Source organism: Mastigoproctus giganteus, chromosome 2 (assembly GCF_048544385.1).
Source record: "Mastigoproctus giganteus isolate SK-2022 chromosome 2, ASM4854438v1, whole genome shotgun sequence".
Taxonomy (NCBI): domain Eukaryota; kingdom Metazoa; phylum Arthropoda; class Arachnida; order Uropygi; family Thelyphonidae; genus Mastigoproctus; species Mastigoproctus giganteus.
The window spans coordinates 7,246,609-7,266,544 of record NC_143576.1 but is presented as its reverse complement, the minus strand read 5'-3'; the positions used below and the strand labels follow the sequence as shown (position 1 = coordinate 7,266,544).

Here is a 19,936-nt window from a genome sequence, read left to right as displayed (position 1 = left end):
GCTGCTGCTCATTCCAATAGAAGCAGTGCAAGAATCACTTTTACGTCTGCCAGTGGCTAAATTTTCTAAATTTACCCCCTTCCAAGCTAGGAGTTATCCGACTCACCTAACACTGCCTCGATAGCATCAGCAAATATTCTTGCACCCTTTCTATTTAAGTGTATCCCATCCCTATAGAAGCAGTCTCTCCCAGTAACAAGTACAGACCAGGCTGAAAAAAATTCTATCCCTTGAGCCTTGCACAATCTTTCCTGGGCCGAATTGATTGACAGGGCTCTCATCATATACTCCCTCCTATCGTGTCTGGGCAGAATTGTAGACACTTTCAAATTCAACCCTAATTCACGGCTTTTTTTTTTTTTTCAACAGTGACCTGTACTTGTTAAGAAATTCTGCCAGTCTTCTACTCTTAATATCATTAGTGCCACCATGTACAACTATATCACCTTTTGTGCCCTTAAAAGATGATATCCGCTCTACAACTTAATCAACCTTTGCCCCAGGCAGACATACCCTGGTCCTGTTTCACCTATCCTTTTTACAAAGCATGTTCCCTGTTTCCCTGACAATAGTCACCAACAATTACTAGTTCCTTTGGGACCAGTGCAATTCTGCCTTGATTGTTGCTGCTGTGTTGCGTGATGACCAAGTGCAAGCTCTGACTTTAGATTCTTCGAGGGCATCCACCCTGTCCTTCAAGCTCCCATATAGGCCCATAACAACGCTGAGTTGTTGCCTTGATTTCCTTACACTCCTTGCATCGCACACACACACAAAGACATCCCCCATGGGCAATATCATGTCCCGTACCCAATTGTTCCACAAACATCATGCAAGCAGTGCATTTTAAAAGGCTGTGATTGAGAGGGCAACTGCCCCCCTCAGTTCTCCCCTGAGCCACAGCACTTCCATTAGCTTGAGCCTTTTGCTTTTCTGCTCTGAGTCGTGATTTCGATTTAATTTCAGTACAAACTTATAACCCTAAACTTTGTATCCCAATACAGTTATAACGCTATATATATATTTTTCAGTATCGAGTATTATCTATGATTTCCATTTATATAACTTCTGTATCAAGTTATGTATTAATTAATTGTTACGTTTGTAATCTCAGTCGTTATGTATTTAGTTGAAAAGTACAATTTAATTGACAATGAAGTTTAAAAAGATTAATAGATTTTACTGATTAAATGAGAATATTATATACTATTGTTAATAGTATATAATATTGTATACTAAGCTTGCGCTATCTAGTTCGGGATATAACGTATCGTATAACAATGGCAGCATGTTAAGAAAGGTAAATCTACCGACACTGAAGTATTGATTAATTTCCAAATCTAGCCGTCTCGATTCAGAATAAACTAAGGATCCTGACTAGTTCTGTAAGCTACTTATAGAAACCAATTTAATATAACAGTTGGTCAATATAGCGGCTAAATATGGCTACAAACCTCTCGTTCAGCGGAGCTGCAACTTGTAACACGTGGATTTGATACCCTTACCGATACTAGTAATACCTACAAAATCTCTAAGCTAATCTTTAAACCAAGTATTGTAACTAGGAATATAAAGGTACTCTAGAAAATAAGTTAATATGCTAAGCTAATAAAACAGAAATTCTCTATTCCAGGAGCAGTAAAGCCTTCGCCTGCATGCACAAGGCTACTCTCATTCTCGATATATGCTTTTTTAAGCTTCATAAACTTGTTACTCTGCACGAACGTGTTAGTTGCAATCTACTTTCTCATATCATGTTAATTAGTTGCAGTTTATGCATGAAAAATGTTTATGCATGCTATCGTGAAATTTCTAAAGAAAATAGAAGATTATCTTGGAAACAAACGCCTCTTGAAGCATTTCTGAAGAACAAGGTTCCTTGTGCAACAAACTGAGTGCCGACCCAACAATGAGCAATCAACAAGTGTGCATTTAGTTGATGATGATGAAGAATAAACATTCTTTAACATTTTTAAGTCATAAATAATTTCTTTAAATTATAATTTGCTTGATTTTATAGGCTGTTTTCATTTCTTTGGATCATTCAATCATTGTTTAAACATAAACTAATTAGTTAACTAATTTCGTTGTTGAGAAAATAACTCCTGTTTTTAACATTGTCTATGGGAAATAAATTCCTGCTTTAAGGGTCCCCCCCTGCTTTGAGTGCTCACTAGGAACTAATTAACTTGTATAGTCAGGAACTACCTGTGTGTAGATGAAAACCAAGCAATGCTGCTGATAGCCCAGAGTTCATTCAGTGTGTTGAGAGAATCAAGCAGTTGTTAATTTTGTGTGCCTTTTGCTTTTACTGCATTCATTTGTTGACTGCCCATATGTATTATGGCATAGAACTTGGATGCTTTTTTTATATGCTGATTTGAATGCTTGCATGCTTTCAGATAGCACATCCATCACATAATGTAATGGATGTGCTGTTTGAGACATGCATCGGAAGCACTGAATGTATTAAAAGCTTCATTTTTATAATAAATATTTGCAGAAACCCTAAGTTTTAGTACTTATGGAAAGCAAAATGGTGGATCTATTTCTGACTTCAGTAATTAAATTTATTTTGAACTTATGAATACTTAATGCAAAATTTATTTTAGCTACTTTTAGGATAAACTGGCTGGATAATTTTTATAATACTGGAATAACATTTTTTTGTTTTTGAGTAGAGAAAAAAACTAATCATGTATTTAATATTTTAGATATGGCCCACTTCAACTATTTGCCTGCAGATATTCAGGCTGAGCTACGAGCTACAGCTGATGCTATTGTAGCTCCAGGAAAAGGAATTCTGGCTGCAGATGAAAGCACTGGTAACTTTTTTTTTTTTACAGTTTATTTTAATGTTATTAGTTTAATTGGCACTGCTTTTGATACTAAATATGTACTTTTGTAATGTGACATGAGCCAGTATGCATATACATAGGATTGTAATAAACATTTGTTGTACAGTTTAAAAAAAAGAAAGTGTTATTATCCATGGTAACTGGATGTTTCCAGTAACTTATTAAAAACAATCACTGAAATAGTCTGAATTTTGCTGCATGAGATTAAATTCTGCTACTTTAGCACTTCTCAACCAGTTGTGCATGAATTTCTTTATCATTCTCATAGCTCTGGCCTCTAATTTTAAGGGGGGCTTGAACATGTGGTAATCTGAGAGAGGGACAAGTCCAGCTTTGGGGGATAGAGTGATCGATTCCCATATCTACTTTGATTGTAGCCTCTCATTACAAGATCATGCATTGTAGCGTTGAGAGATACACACACACACACACACACACACACACACACACACACACACACACACACACACACACACACACACACACACACACACACACTTAATCTATTATGGAATAATGGAAAGATATAGTAAAGGAAAAAGTGGAAAATGTATATTAGATTGTCATCAAATTATAGATTAAACATTACATCAGTCAGTAATCTAAATACTACTGAGCAGAAAAAGGTGGCATGGAAAAGCTAGCAATAAAAAGTACTGAAGCCTGTAATAGCTACAAGATGTTCTGCAATAGAGCCACAGAAAAGGTTCGACAGGCAAAGGTAGTTAAGGTATAAGGTATGTTCGTGTCGGACGGCACCTAGGATTTCTCCCATCTCCGCGTGTGTTTCGCTGTATCGAGGACAGTACACTGTCAAGCCAGAGACTTCAAAGCGTGTGGGCTGTGCAGTGTGATATGTTGTGCCCATTGTTTATCCGGCTTATTGGCCGCCAAGCCCCTAGTGGGGCCCAATGTTGCCCACTTGGAGGCTAGCTGGGTGTATCCAGTATCACAACAAATTGCTCTGGCAGGTCCTGCCACCTAGTTTCCTGGGATTTCAGTGGCTAGGACCTAATTTTAAAAAAAAAAAAAAATTGCGTTTCCCATTAATGCTTAATGGGATTGCTGTTAGGAAATCACTGGTTGGGGTTGAACGCTAAAGAGATGTGTTAAAGGCCAAATAGGTCAAGCAAAATTTTGATGTTATTAAATTTAAGACATGTGAGGCTATACGCTAGCTAATAGTGTTAGTTGTCTTAGAGATTTACAGGAAACCAGTAGAATTTGGCGGTATTGTTAAGGGTGTACTTCGGTTGATTTAGTTAGAGAGAGAGAGGGAGACTGAAGACTGGGGGAGAAAACAGAAGAATAGGGACGATAGAGTAGGCATCCCCAAAGAGGTCAGTGGAGATGAGCCCCACCAGGCAAAGTATGGGGGGGATAGGCAGGGAGGAGAGGAGATAGAGATCCGTCTCCTCCCTCCCCTTCCTGGGGATGGGGTTTTAAAGGGAACCAGGTTAGAGTACCCAGTTCAGATCGCCGTTGGCAGCAAAGCCGCAGAATGTCTTCGTCGGTGTCATGTCCAAGGAGTGTTGAATCCGGTATGAGGGTTAATCTGCCCATCCCGCTCCGGGGGTGGGATATGTTAGCTGGCAGTGGGGAACCCACCAGGCAAGGGGGTGGGAGAGACACATTTACTTCATTCATAATCTGCATTCTCACTCTACTTGCATTCTTTTTTATTTATTTTATTTTATTTTTATTTATTTATTTATTTTTTTTTAAATACCTTTTTTCTTATTTTATTTTTTTTTCACTGATTCATCTTTTTCTCACACACCAGGAGGGGATGCAATGATGTGTAGTGTAAATTTAAATGCTAATTAAAACTAAGGTTAGTGTGTACTTAACTGTAGCATTTATGGTTTGTGTTCTTTTTCTCATATGCTTACACTTTTATTCATTCTTCTAGCTCTCATCTCATTTATTCGACTCTTACTTTCTGCGCTGCACTCTCTGGGCACCTCAACTTACTGTTATTCTTCAGTTGTGGTGCAGGCCTAGCCACAAGTTTTTTTTTTTTTTTTTTTTTGTAGGCCAGGGGAGAATGCAGTGATAGTGTTTATGTGGTTAGTAAATGTTTGTTAGTACAGTATATATAAAGTGATGTAAGTTATTTTTAACTTTGTATTCTTTCGGCCAGTTACATTCACTCTCCCTTTCCCTCATGCTAGGTCACTCTTTCTTTCACCAAAACTGCCATTTATTCCCTTTTACCATAATTTCTAGTTCACTCAGTTCCCAGCCTATTCATTGTCTTTCATTCATTCATACTACATTGCATCCTTTTGCTACTAGCCTACTGAGATTTTTTAGCTAATCTGCTCCCTGTACATCTCCCTCCCCTATGTGGTTACTTATTTGGCGTGGGGCCCCAGGTTCATACACATGGCAGGGTAATCTTGGGGAGGTTTGTCATGTCTGGTTTCTGTCAGGGTGCAGAATACTGCTATCCTGACAGTTTTTAAGTCATCGTCTGGGCGTGGTGGGAAACTTGGGCAATTTGATTAGTGTTTAATTGCTGGGAGGCTGAATTGCCATTCTTTGCATTGCTCTGCGCATTTCGAATACTTTCTGTGTGAAAGATGTAAAAGCTTTATAATTTTGCTCTTCTATGATGAACAGATGTTGTGAATAATGTTACCGTCCTGAATAAGGTAAATGTTGGAAGTGATCAGAGTGGTAAGATGTACACTTGATATAGATGTAGGAAAGGAAAGGAAAAAACTGACTCGAGTAAATAATACAAAGGTCTTTGAAATAACAGAAGAGGAGAAAAAGCAGTATGTACTGGAACTTAACAAGTTTGAACTTCTGCAGACTGCTCAGGACGAAGATATCGACGAGGAATATTACAACTTTCTGAAAGTGATAAAGCCCAAGGAAACCTATAGGGAAACAGAAATCCAAAGAAGAAAAAATTAGTCAAGAAACACTTGTCATGATGAACCAAAGACGACAAATGAAGAGCAAGAAAAACACTGACAGGGAGAAAATTGAGTATACTGAGTTATGCAAAGCCTTTAGAAAGAGACTCAGAGAGGACATAAGAAGATTTAACACAAGAAAAGTAGAACAAGCATTAAGGGAAAACAAAGGATTTAAATCAGCAGCCATGAGCAGTAATACAGAAAGACAAATACTGAAACTGAAGAATAGCGATGGTGTACTTATAAACAGAGAAGGCATAATTCAAATAGCAGAAGACCACTATAGAGAATTATACAAGGAGCAGAGGAATGATGCCAGAAGTGGGGAAGATGGATTGCAAAGTAGCAACACATACGACATACCCGATATTCTTCCTGATGATGTAGAACATGCATTGAAGAAAATGAATAATCAGAAAGCCCCATGGGAAGATGAAGTTACTGTAGAGTTGTTAAAATTGGGAGGAAGAGACATAACACAAACTGGCAAGGCTCTTCACAAAGTGCATTAGAAAAGATGTGACGCCTAAGCAGTGGAATAATGCAATCATAGTTTTGCTGCATAAGAAAGTAGATAAATCAAAAATTGGAAATTATAGGCCAATTAGCTTCTTATCCCACATCTACAAGTTGTTCACAAGGATCATTACTAACAGATTAGAAAGAATACTTGATGAGAATCAACCGAAGGAGCAAGCTGGCTTTAGGACAGGAGATTCAACTATGGATCACCTTCACGTAATATCACAGCTAATGGAGAAAGCAAATGAATATAAAACACCATTATGCCTGGCATTTGTGGATTATGAAAAGGCATTTGACTCCATACAGCATAAGGCAATGTTTCGGGCACTGGAAAGACAAGGCATAGATACTCCATATATTATGATTTTGAAGAAAATATATGAGAGTGCTACATCCTTTATTAGACTAGACAAAGACAGTAGCAAATTTAAAATCGAGAAAGGAGTTCGACAAGGAGACACAATATCTCCGAAGCTGTTTACTGCTGCCCTTGAGGAAGCTTTTAGAAGATTAGACTGGTTGCAGAAAGGAGTCAATGTGAGCGGAGAGTACCTAAACCATTTACGATTTGCAGATGACATTGTGGTCATAAGCCACGATCCCAAAGAATTAGAGGAAAATCTTAATCAGTTATGCACAGTTAGTAAGGATTTTGGACTAAAGATGAATATGGCTAAAACAAAAGTAATGATGAACAAGTATGCCACGGAAAGGGAAATAATGATTGAAGGAGCAGTAATTGAAAAGGTGGAGTCGTATACTTATCTGGGACAAGTTATTAGCTGTAATAATGATAAATGGCTGGAAGTCAAGAGAAGAATAAATTTTGGATGGATAGCATTCAGGAAATATAGTCACATACTGAAGAGCAATATCCCAGTTTGTCTGAAACGTAAAATAATGAACCAATGTATACTCCCCACCATGACTTATGGAAGTGAAACTTGGGCACTCACCAAAAGAATGGAAGAGAAGCTAAGAACTACACAGCGAAGAATGGAACGAATTATATTGGGAATCAGACTGTTAGATAAGAAGAGAAACACATGGATTAGGCAGCAAACTCAAGTAAAGGACATTCTTATCAAAACTAAAGAACTAAAATGGTCTTGGGCAGGACACATAGCTCGAAGACATGATGACAGATGGACTAAGAAAATAACAGAATGGTACCCAAGAGGAGCTAGAAGAAAACCTGGAAGACAAAGGCGGAGATGGATAGATGAAATTCATGAGTTTTTGAGTAGTAAATGGATGGCCAGTGCTCAAAACAGAAGGAACTGGAAAGTTGCTGGAGAGGCCTTCATCCTGCAGTGGATTGAAAATGGCTGACGATGATGAACAGATGTTCTTCTCCCCTGGGAAGGGGACCAATCTGTGCTATTAGCTCTGTTCTGGGGATGTCATATATTTTACATTCATATAGAATGTGTGCCCAGTCTTCACTTTCGCCACAGGTGCAGTTTGGGTCATCGGTCAGGCCTAAGGAGGTTAGTTTTGCCTTTAGGGAGCCGTGACCTGTCAGTATAAATGTTGGAAAAAGTCCAGGGGCATTCCACTTAGGTGGCTTTGGGCTAACCATTGACACCCGTGGCAGAAACGGTTTGGTAACCAGACCTCTGGTTTTCTGCTCTCACTTTGTTTGCCATAACTCGTGGAGCTTTATGACTATTCTTTTTCTTTCATCATTGAAGGTGTTGGCTGTGTCAAGGGCTATCTCCAGAAATTCTGTGGGTATGCCCTTTATAAATCTTATAATATAAGCCTCTTTTGGCTACTTCCAGATAAAGTGGGAGAGTTCCGGCCAGCAACTGTAGTGCAGGTGTGCTTACTGTGCAACATGCTCTGGTAATAGTGAGTAGTATTGTCCTTTGTATCGATTCTAATTTATTCCTATTTCTTACTATGGCCGAGCGGATGAACCACGCACTGGCTCCATAGGTGATAACAGGTAGGAACATTGCACGGTATATGATTGCCAGGGTCTTTCTTTTGAGTCCCCAGTCTGCTCGACTGATCCTGGCAATCATACCTGTATAATTTCTCACTTTCTTTGCCAAGTAGATCAAATGGGGGTAAAAAGTTAATTTTGAATCAAAGACCACTCCAAGATATTTTAGTTCTGTTACCATTTTTATAGTGGTTGTGTTAATTTTGATTTGTGGACGTCTTCTTATGTCCAGATTGCCTTTTAGAAGTATTTGTTTGGTTTTTTCAGGCGATATTTTGAACCTCTGCATTTGTGCCCACTCCTGCAGCTGCAAGAGGGCGGCATTTGATCTTTGCTCTACAACCACTCGTGAGTTACCTTTTACAAGGAAAATCATGTCATCTGCAAAGGCCAGGCTTTCCACGGTGCCCAGATCCAAGGCCAGAAATTCGTCCAGAACAATGTTCCAAAAGAAAGGGCCAAGGATTGAACCCTGCGGGCAGCCTTTATTCACAGGGTGTGTCAATTCCTGGAACCTTGTGCGTACTGAGACACTTCTGTCTGTAAGGTAGCTATTTATTACCTTATAGAGGTTTTGTGAGGCATTTGCCTGGCGAAGTCTCCGAAGGACACTAGGCCACCAGAGTGAGTCAAATGCCCCAGCAAAGTCAATGGAGATTGTCAGCATATTTCTCCTGTGTTTTTAACTGTTGTCAGTAGGTGGTACATGGCATCCTCCGTAGAATTGCCCTGCTTAAAACTGTACTGATTGTTGGAATGCAAACCTGCTTCTGTGTAATATTGAGCTGATCTGCTATATATTAGTCTTTCATATATTTTCCCTAGTACAGGGAGTAGGGCTATTGGTCTATATGATTTGGGATCAGTAGGGAGTTTTTCAGGGTTTTTGAGGATTAATCTTAATACAGCTTGTTTCCATATTTTCGGGAATATACCTTCTGTCATACAGTTATTATATAGTGCTATTAATATATGTGGTGCTATTTCTGCTAATTTTTTGATAATCTCAACCTCTAAGAGGTGAAAACCTGGGCATTTATTGTTTTTGGTTTTAGATAGTGCTATTTCTAAGTCTTGTATAGTGAACAGAGGTTCAATATTAGCATTGTGCTATTCAGTGTTTTCTTTTATAATGTCTAGCTGGGTGGGGGAATGATTTCCAGTTTCAATCTGAATGATACTGTCTAGGATGTTATTTACAGAATCCACCCAACACAGGGTTCGGGTTCCATCTGGTTTGACAGTAGTTTCTAAGAAATCTCCTAGGCAAAGGTAGTTTATGAGAAATCGCTAGCAAACAGAGCAGGGGGGGGGCCCAGATAAGAATTCTTCACATACATAAATGCTAAGAAGAGCAGGACAAACTAGATCGGACCTTTTTGTAAGGGAAAGGGGATAGTATTAAATACACCAGCTGCCGTTGCAGCTGAAACTCAACAGTTACTTTGCATCGATATTTACAAATGATGCCACCTTTTGTGGCAATGGGAGATTGTGAGAGCAAAGTTGAAAAATATGTAATTAATGATATTGAAATTTCACAAGATTTAATGAAAAAATTGAGCCTACGGGCCAGTAAGGCTCCTGGAATTGATGGAATATACCCTATAATCTTAAGAGAGGCCACAAGTGAGTGCATTGAACCATTGAGGCTAATAACGTGTGCATCACTAGAGTCTGGGGAGATTGTTAGATTGGAAAAAGTGCCAATGTATCTTCCATACATAAGGGTGGTTCTAAGAGTGAAGTGGGAAATTAATCGACCTGTCAATCTTGATTTCAGTGGTAGAGACAATCATGGAGGCAATGATAAAGGGTGTAATTCAGGATCATTTGGATAGAATTTAAATTCCCAAGGATACTCAGCATGGTTTTGTAAAGGAAAAATCATGTTTAACAAATCTGGTTCACTATTTTGAAAGGGTCACTCATGAGCTGGATTTAGGGAATAATTTCGAAATTGTTTATTTAGATTTCAGCAAAGCTTTTGACTCACTCCCACATGAGTGGTTGCTTTATAAGCTGGATCAGGTTGGAATCACTGGGAAAATCCTTAGGTGGGTATCAGGATGGCTTTCAGGGCAGGAGGCAGAAGGTTGTGATAAATGGCTATTCCTCAGATTGGGTTGATGTAAGAAGTGGGATTCCCAAGGATCAGTACTAGGACCACTGTTTTTAATTTTCATAAAAGACATTGATGAAGGGCTAGAGGGTGTGATGTCTAAATTTGCAGATGATGTTAAAATTGGTAGAGTAGTTAATGATCACTGTCAAGCTGAGCTTCTTCAGAGAGACCTAGATAGACTTCAAGAATGGTCAGAAAAATGGCAGCTGTGCTTTAATCCAACAAAGTGTAAGGTATTACACCTGGGAAACAGTAATCCCAAAATAATTTATTCACTTGGAGTTCAACTAAACCCAGTACTGGAGGAAAGGGACTTGGGTGTTACGATACGGTCAGACATGAAATTCTCTGAGCATTGTAAACAGGTTGCAAGGAAGGCCCATGGTGTCCTATCGATGATCTATCGAACTTTTGCAAGTAGAGATAGGGACGTGATAATCCCATTATATAAGGCTTTTGTTAGAGCACACTTGGAAGACAGAGCTTCTTGAAAGGGTGCAAAGACAGGTAACTCGCCTGGTGAGATCGGCAAAAGGGCGTCCTTATGAAGAAGACTGAGTTGCAGAGTTTGGAAACTAGACACCTTAGAGGAGATTTGATTGAGGTGTTTAAGGCTCAGAGAGGCATCAGTAAAATGAATGTGGATGAAATTTTCAAGATTATAAATGATGCTAGAACTAGGGGACCTAGATTCAAGTTATAGGGGTAGATGTTTAGATTGGACTGCAGGAAGTTTTATTTTAACCGGAGAGTTATAAATTACTGGAATAAGTTGCCTACATGGCTGGTAGAAGCTGAAAGTTTGGGGAAATTCAAAAGTCATCTGGATAGTACCTTTTGGGTGAGGGAAATGCATAGGATGATAGGTTTAATTTCCTTTGGTTTTTTTTTTTTTTTTCTATCATTGTTTTATTTGGGGTTTTTTTTTTTTTTTTTTTTTGACTGGTGCAGCAGAAGCCATAGGCTTCCTTGCACCATACAGCCATTACTAATACATATTACATACTGTAAATATGTACATTTACAGTAGTGTGTGTTTGTATTTATATATATATTTTTTTCCCTATTTTCTGTTGTGGTGAAAGAATTGAATAATACACATCCTTTGGGCTTCCAAACAACATTTCATTAGCCGAGTGTGCTGTTCTAGGTTTTTTATATATTTTTTCTTGGAGATATCACGTAATCACATTTTTGTGCCCTCATTTATTTTCTGGATCAGAAAGCCTGGCTATTACATCACCAGTCATGTTTAGCAAGAAATAATGTCCATCAGCAACACGTTAAGCAACAGTGTCATTGTGGGCATTCATAAACAAGGGCCCAGTATGAGTTAACCTTTTGAAAATAAATGGGCCTGTTGTTCCGGATTCCATTGCATAAAGTGATAAATACTGTATACTTTAAGGTTAATTTTCTTTTAGATAAATACTTTAGGCTAATTTTCTTTTGGCCTAATTCTTTTTAGTTTGGTTTTCATTTTTTTTTTTTTTTTTTTTTTTTTAAATGAAAGTCACAGATATGAAAAGTATATAGTACTTACTACCATGTATGGGGATGTAGACTTAAGACAGAAGATACTATTGTCATTAGACTTGAATTTCTATAGACTGATTTTTAGGAAATATGAATGGAGGAAGGATGTTCCAGACAACAGAAATATAAGGGATAAATGAAGAGGAAAAGTTATTTTTCTGTTAGTCTGACAGTGAACCAAAGTTGGCTAGTTGAGGCATGTGTTGAGAATGGTTTTGAAGAGTGGCCAAATTATGTGTCAATTCAGAACAGTGTCCATAAATGAAGCCTATGTGTCGTTAAACTCAACAACAACAAAATCCATAAATGTATCTGTAAAAGAGAAATTCAACAGAAACTGAATTATGAGAGAAAGGGGAGACATTGTAAGAGACTAATCCTTAATCAATTCTGACTACCCTCTTTTGGATAGTCTAGAACACTGTTTCTCAACCTGTGGTCTGAGTTTGTTGCAGGTGGTCCGTGGGCAGGTAAATTTTATTTTAACTATAAAATACAATCGCAATTAAAATTGGCAGTCAACTGTTTACTTTGTTGTCACAAATAAAGAGGTATCCCTTACAATGTAAGGGATATTTCCTGATTGGAATGTGAGGCTTACAATGTACAACATTGTTGCCAGTGCAGTGTCGGTGAGGCTACAAGCTTTCATCTGTCAGTCAATCACCAGCTTCTGAGCATGTAATATATTGGATTTGTTTTTGTGTATTCGTAAAGTATTTTTTACATTTCAAAAAACTAGTGTGTGAGAATAACTTAAAATTTGTAGTGATTATTTAATTGTATATGTTGGGTGAGTTCTTTTAGTTTATTTTAATTATATTTAATTAATAAGTGATATTTTGTTTGAGATTGGAATTATTTACTTTAGGAATTTAATACTAGCCCTATACTTGTTGTAGGATACTGAACAACACGGATAAGTGGCTAAAAAAACAGGATTTTTGAAACGTCAACCCAGTTCTAGTTCTTTCATAGATGTAAGGAAATCCTACCCCATGGTCTGCGGCAAGTAAAGAATGCTTGAAGTGGTCCATGAATGATAAAAGGTTGAGAGGCACTGGTCTCTAAGATTGATAGAGGTTTTGGGGCACTACCCTGAGATATGAGAACAGTATTTCATGGTAGGTAGGATGGATTTGAAATTTGTACAGAGTGGTGCAGAGGAAAAGTAAGAGTGAAAAAAAAAACACCCAGGGTTGTTTTTTTTTTTTATATTTAGAAGAAAAGAAGATATTTGTGATGTCTTATGCCAAGAAAAATAAGACAGGACAGAGTTTTAGAAGGATTAAGTTAGTTTTCTTCACTCCACTTAAGAATTATGTGAAGATTGGCATTTAAGGAATTGATGGTGGATATTTGAGAAGTTGATTGTGTAGGGTAAATACCAAACTGGAAGATATTCTGGAATGTTGTGTACTGTCACCAGCAGGACTATGGATAGAGGTTTCAGGCAATGGAAGAACATCATTAATGTAGATGAGTTAAAAAGTGGGAGAAAACAGAATCTTGAGGGATATCAACATTAGTAGAAAAGTTAAATGCAGAGCCACTTACTATCACTGGGAGTGGGAGTAGTGGTCAGAGAACTGGAAAATGGGATACCAAATTGCAGAAAACACTTGGCAGTCCATAAAATGAGAAATTTTAAAGACTACATTGACAGATTCAATTAGAAGTTTTCAGATATGTCAAGAGAAATGTTTGGATTTCACCACCTTTTCCATGGAATTTGTCCAAAGAGGAGTAACATAAGACAGTATATCACTCACGGATTGACACTGACTGAATACATATTGGCAATCATTGATTAGATGGAAAGCTTTTGAGAAAGTGTAAGAGTTGGATTTTTCCATTACTTTGGAAAGAGTAGAGGTAAGTGTAAAGTGATAATCAGACAGGAGGGATTGTCACCCTTTTTTAGGAATTTGCTGGAAGAGCAAATTTCCAAGAGGGGGAAAAATACCAACAGAAATGATTAGTAAGACCAAATGATGCAAAGAAGCAGACTTTCTGCATCAGCCAAAAAAAAAAAAAAAAAAATAATCAAATAGGTTGTTTACGTTCTTCCCATTCACACACAACACTTAGTTCTGCTTTGAATTTAGCCAGACTTCTCTCTAACATGTTGGAGGCAACTCTTGTTTGACAACCTGCTGCCTATAGGTGAATTTCATGAGATTTGTTCAGCACTTTATGCACCTCAGTTAGATCTTTGTATGTGCATTGATTTATACATTCTGCTAATCTAGTTTTTTTTTTTTTTTTAATTTTCTATGAACACCCCAAACACGAGATGCATTAGTAGAGGCATATGATGCAAGAAAGCAAGCTTATTCAGCATCAGCCAAAAAAAAAAAAAAAAAAAAACACAACCACTACTCCCATTTCACCCCTCCGTTCGTTTGAAATACCTGTCCAGATGAGCCTTAAATTTGTTTAGGCTATCAACTTCATCAACAAGTGATGGAAGTCTATTCTACAAACCAACTGCCTGCTGGCTAAAGGCAAATTTCCGCACATCTATCTGACATCTGTCCTTCCTCAATTTGAATTTATGCCCTCTCAGATGATTATTCTGAGCAAGAGGAAGAATCCCATCGGCATTAAGCATGCTCAAGCCATTCAAAGCCTTATACACCTCTATCAGATCACCTCACTGATGCCTAGTCTCCAGACTCTGTAATTTTCAAAACTTAAGCCCTTTCTTCGTAAGAGCAACTCTTTGTTCCATTCACTAATCTTGTTGTCCTTCTCTGTACTCTTTCGAGCAGCACTACATCCTTCTTGAAATGAGGCCTCCAGACCTGTATACAGTACTTAAGGTGTGGCCTGACCAATGCCTTATACAAGGGAATAATCACATTCCTATCCCTGCTAGAAAAATTTCTGTATATCATTGACAAGACACCATGAGCTACTCTTGCAGCTCGTCTGCACTGCTCAGAGAACTTCATATCTGCCTGCACAACTACCCCCAGGTCCTTTTCATTCTCTACCACTGTCAGCGTAGTACCACAGAGTTGATACGTTGATCTGGGGTTACTGTTTCCCATATGTAGTACTTTACATTTGTCAATGTTAAACTTCATTTGCCACCTCTCAGCCCATCTGCTCAACCTTTCCAGATCCTGTTGCAGCAGCATAGCATCAGTAGTGTCCTTAACAACCCTGCCAACCTTTGTATCATCTGCAAACTTGGACATTAAGCTTGATGTATCATCATCAATATCATTTATAAATACAGAAAACAACAATGGATCCAACACTGAACCCTGAGAAACTCCACTAATAACATTAGTCCACGTTGAGCAGTGTCCATTGATTGCCACTCTGTCTTCTGCCACTCAACCATCCCTTTATCCCTAGCAGCAATTTGCCTCCAATGCCACACTGCTCCAATTTGTGCAGCAGTCTTCCATGCGCAACAGTATCAAAAGCCTTTCTAAGATCCAAGTATATAATATCAAAGTTATTCCTTGCATCCAGTTCTTTTGTGACTACATCATAATATCCAATCAGATTGGTCAGACAAGACCTGCCCTTAACAAAACCATGCTGTGTCTGAGCTATAACTGAATTCTTGTCTAGATGATCCTGCAGTGCTTCTTTAACCAGTGCCTCCATTAATTTTCCTGGAACCGAAGTTAAACTAATGGGTCTATAATTACTTGTGTCAGCCTTTGATCCTCCTTTGTGAATTGGGGTTACATTTGCACATCTCCAGTCTATGGGTACCTCCCCTGAGTCCAAAGAAGCTCTCATAATTATGGCTAGTGGTTTGCTTACTTCCTTTGCTGCCTCCTTCAATATAACTGGATAGATCCCATCCAACCCGGGTGCCTTTTTTATGTTTATCCTCAACAATTTCTCCTCCACTTTCCTCTCAGTTATTAGAAAATCATCTAGCTCACTGCCAATGGTTACTTCACCTACGACATTCCCCTTCCTGAATAACTCGTGTGTGAATGTAGATGCAAAATACTCGTTTAGATTGTTAGCCACCTGAGCAGGATCCTCAACTGTTGAACCATCAACATCCAGTGGACTAATCTGATTCATCCCTTTAATTCTTGAGTTTAAATAGGTAAAGAACTCTTTTCTGTTTTCCTTTGCCAAGGATTTCTCATAATCTGCCTTTGCCTGCCTAATCTCCTTTGTGACTTGGTTACAGACCAAATTATATCTATTATAGGCTTCCATGTCACCCATTAATTTGTATTAATTTGTTACAAATTACATGGGATACAAATTAATTAATTTGTATCCCATGCATTTTTCTTCTCTGCCATATGTCTCATTAGTTCATCTGACAACCATTTAGGCCTCAACCTTGAACAATATTTCTTAGTTGGTTTGTAAAGCCTGGTAGCTTCCAAGAGTAGTTCCTTGAATGCTTCCCATTTTGAATTTGCTGTTGGTAACATCATCATCATCAGTTGGTCCCACTGTATAGAATTTTTAAATACTGTCTCAGACCGTCATAGTCGCCTTTACGAAAGCAATAAACCCTTCCCTTTACCTCTGATGGTAGTTACCTCCTTGAGTAAATCCCACTGCAGCACACTGTGATCACTGCCACCTAGTGGGTCCTTTATCTGCAGATTCTTAATGCATGAAGAATCACTATTGATAATCAGATCAAGAGTATTACTCCCTCTAGTTGCCTCCCGAACATGCTGGTGTAGAAAACAATCATCCAATAAATCCATAAAAGCCTTGCTAGTGTGTGAGTGACCAACCCACAAATTCCAGTCAATATCTGGGAAATTAAAATCCCCCATTATAAGACTCTCTGATTTACTGGCCCATTCTATTTCCCTGTACAGTATCTTATACTCATCAGAGTCATTAGGCCTATAGCACACTCCTACTCTCAATTTTGATTTACCTAGGCTTATGTCACACAAAACTGACTCGACACTGCCCTGTCCATCGATGTTGACTGGCTTCACTTCCTTGGATTTTATGTGTTTCTTAACTAATAGCATAACCCCTCCTCCCTTCCTACCCTGCCTATCCTTTCTGTAGACATTGTACTCCCCAAATTCCAGTTCTGCATTCCTTATATCTGTGTGACACCACGTCTCTGATATCCCAACAGTATCTGCCTTTGATGTTTTGAGCAATACCTCAAATTTATTTACTAAACTCCTAGCATTGGTGTACATGCAAGTATACATGCACCTGTTTCTATTCTTAGCTACCCTAACACAACCCATATGTTTACTTGTACTGAAATGACTTCCAGCAGTCTCTGAAATATCCTGCATCTTGTTTTTCAGGCTTCTGCTCATTCCAATAGAAGCAGTGCAAGAATCTCTTTCACCTCTGCCAGTGGCTACTGTTAATCTATTAGTCTTTGTTTCCCCCCCAAGCTAGCAGTTTTCTGACCCACCTAACACTGCCTCGATAGCATCAGCAAATATTCTTGCACCCTTTCTATTTAAGTGTATCCCATCCCTGTTGAAGCAATCTTTCCTGTTAACAAGTACAGTCCAGGCTGAAAAAAAAATTCTACCCCTTGAGCCTTGCACAATCTTTCCAGGGCCGAATTGATCGACAAGGCTGTCATCATATTACTCCCTCTTATCGTGTCTGAGCAGAATTGCAGACACTTTCAAATTCAACCCTACTTCACGGCTTTTTTTCAACAGTGACCTGTACTTGTTAAGTAATTCCGCTGGTCTCCTACTCTTAATATCGTTAGTGCCAACGTGTACAACTATATCACCTTTTGTGCCCTTAAAAGATGATATCCGCTCTACAACGTTATCAACCTATTCCCCTGGCAGACATACCCTGGTCCTGTTCTACCTATCCTTTTTACAAAGCATGTTCCCCGTTTCCCTGACAATAGTCACCAACAACTACTAGTTCCTGTGTGACCAGCGCATTCTGCCTTGGGGGCTGCCTCTGTGTTGCGAGATGACCAAGTGCAAGCTCTGGCGTTGATGTGGGCAGCTGAGAGCTTGATGGGCCCCTCAATTTATTTCCTTAGAGGGCATCCACCCTGCCCTTCAAGGTCTCATAGGCCGATAATGCTGAGTTGTCGCCTAATTTCCTTGCATCGTGCACACACAAAGACATCCCCCATGGCAGTATCATGTCCCGTACCCGGTTGCTCCGCAAACATCAAGCAAACAGTGCATCTTAAAAGGCTGTGATTCAAAGAGCAACTGCCCCCCCCTCAGTTTTCCCCTGAGCCACAGCACTCCCATTAGCTTGAGCCTTTTGCTTTGCTGCTCTGGTCTGTTGTTGTTATTTGGTTTTTAGGAGCATTAGCAACTAAGGCCATATTGCTCCGTGAACATGCGGTGGTCATTCCTGACCTTTCCGCATCTTCCGTATTTGGTGGTGACGTGCTCGAACCCCTGTCTAATTAAGAAGCGTGTGCTACTCACTGCTGCTCCTTCCCACCTGGCTACGGAGGCGCCCTCTCGTCTGAGTCATGATTTCGATTTAATGTCAATAAAATTACAATTTCAGAACAAAATTAAAACCTTAAACTTGTATCCTAACACAGTTATAACGCTATATTTATTTTTCAGTTTCAAGTGTTATGTAAGAGTTCCCTTTATATAACTTCCATATCAAGTTATGTATTAATTTTTTGTTACGTTTGTACTCTTAAGTCGTTATATATATATAGTTAATTGACAATGAAGTTTAACCAGATTAATAGATTTACTGATTAATTGACAATATTATATTATGCACTATACAAGCTAATGCTAATTAGAACCTATAGTACTTAGTACCGTCCTTGGGTTGGAGGTTGAGAAGACAAAAGAAGATATTTGTTGACATTAGACTTGAACTTCTGTAGACTGTAATTTTCAGGAAAGACATATGAAGGAAGGTTGTTCCAGAAAATGGCAGTTGAATGAATAAATGAGGAAGATGAAAAGTTGGTTCTGTGAATTTGAAATTGGACAGTAAATAGGTGTTGGCTGGTGGTAGCACGTATTCGGGCTGTTTTGAAAGAGCAGGAATTATATAAGCCAATTCAGAAGAACAGTACTTCTATGAGACAGCGAGTGGAGAGACTGTTAGAGAGGAGTCATTAATTAACCTAACTGCCCTCTTCTGAATAGAATCTAGAAGCCTGAGAGAGGTTTTGGGGGCACCACCCCACATGTGGGAACAATATTCCATGGTAGGGCAGATTTGTGATTTGTACAGAGTGAACAGCTGTTTGGAAGAAAAGTAATGTAGAGAGCGAAAGAGAAGACCAAGTTTTTTAGCTGCAGAGGAAGCAATATTTGTAATTTGCTTGTACCAAGAGAGTTTAGAAGTCAGGGTAATCCCCAAAAGAGATATCATTTTGCCTAGAAATTGCAGTGTCACCAAAGATAAGCATAGGAGCAGAACAATCCTTTTTGTGAGATATAAGACAAGATTGAGTTTTAGAAGGATTGAAATCAACTAAGTTGTCTTTTCCCCATTGGAGAATTACCTGGAGATCAGCATTTAAAGAATTGGTAGCAGATATTCGAGAAGTTGAAGCTGATTGAGCAGGGCAAGGTTTCTCAAAATGGAAAGTGGAATGCAATGTGCTATCATCGGCAAAACTATGGATAGGATTTCCAGTCAATGGAAGAAGGTCATTAATATACAAGAGGAAAAGAGTGGGGGAAAGAACCGAACCTTGGGCAACACCAGCATTAGTGGAGAAGTTAAAAGAATCTGCCATTACATTCAGTGAGTGGTCAGAGAGAAAACTGGATAACCAATTACAAAAAACAGTTGGAAAACAATAAGTGGAAGCTTGATTTAGAAGACCTTTATGCCAAACATGATCGAAATTATTTGATGTCAAGAGCAACTGCATGTGTTTCACCGAATGTTTCCATTGAACTTGTCCATAAATGGATGACATAAGCTAGTATACCACCAGTGGATTGACACTAACAGAATCCATACTGATGATTGTTGATCAGACGGAAGGTTTCTAGGTAATTTAAGAGTTGGCGGTTAATTGATTTCTTCATTACTTTAGAGGAGAAGT

The 19,936-nt window shown here is 38.7% G+C and overlaps 1 protein-coding gene across 2 annotated transcripts in view; it reads left to right on the top strand.

The window, feature by feature from the left end:
- The window catches only part of Ald1 (fructose-bisphosphate aldolase), a 90,273-nt gene that overhangs the window by 28,809 nt on the left and 41,528 nt on the right, over positions 1–19,936 (top strand). For both annotated transcript variants that reach the window (XM_090388001.1, XM_090387993.1), the window contains exon 2: positions 2,715–2,825. In XM_090388001.1, coding sequence (XP_090244127.1) covers positions 2,717–2,825 — 109 coding nt within the window. In that variant the 5' untranslated portion in view covers positions 2,715–2,716. The remainder of the gene's footprint in view (positions 1–2,714; positions 2,826–19,936) is intronic.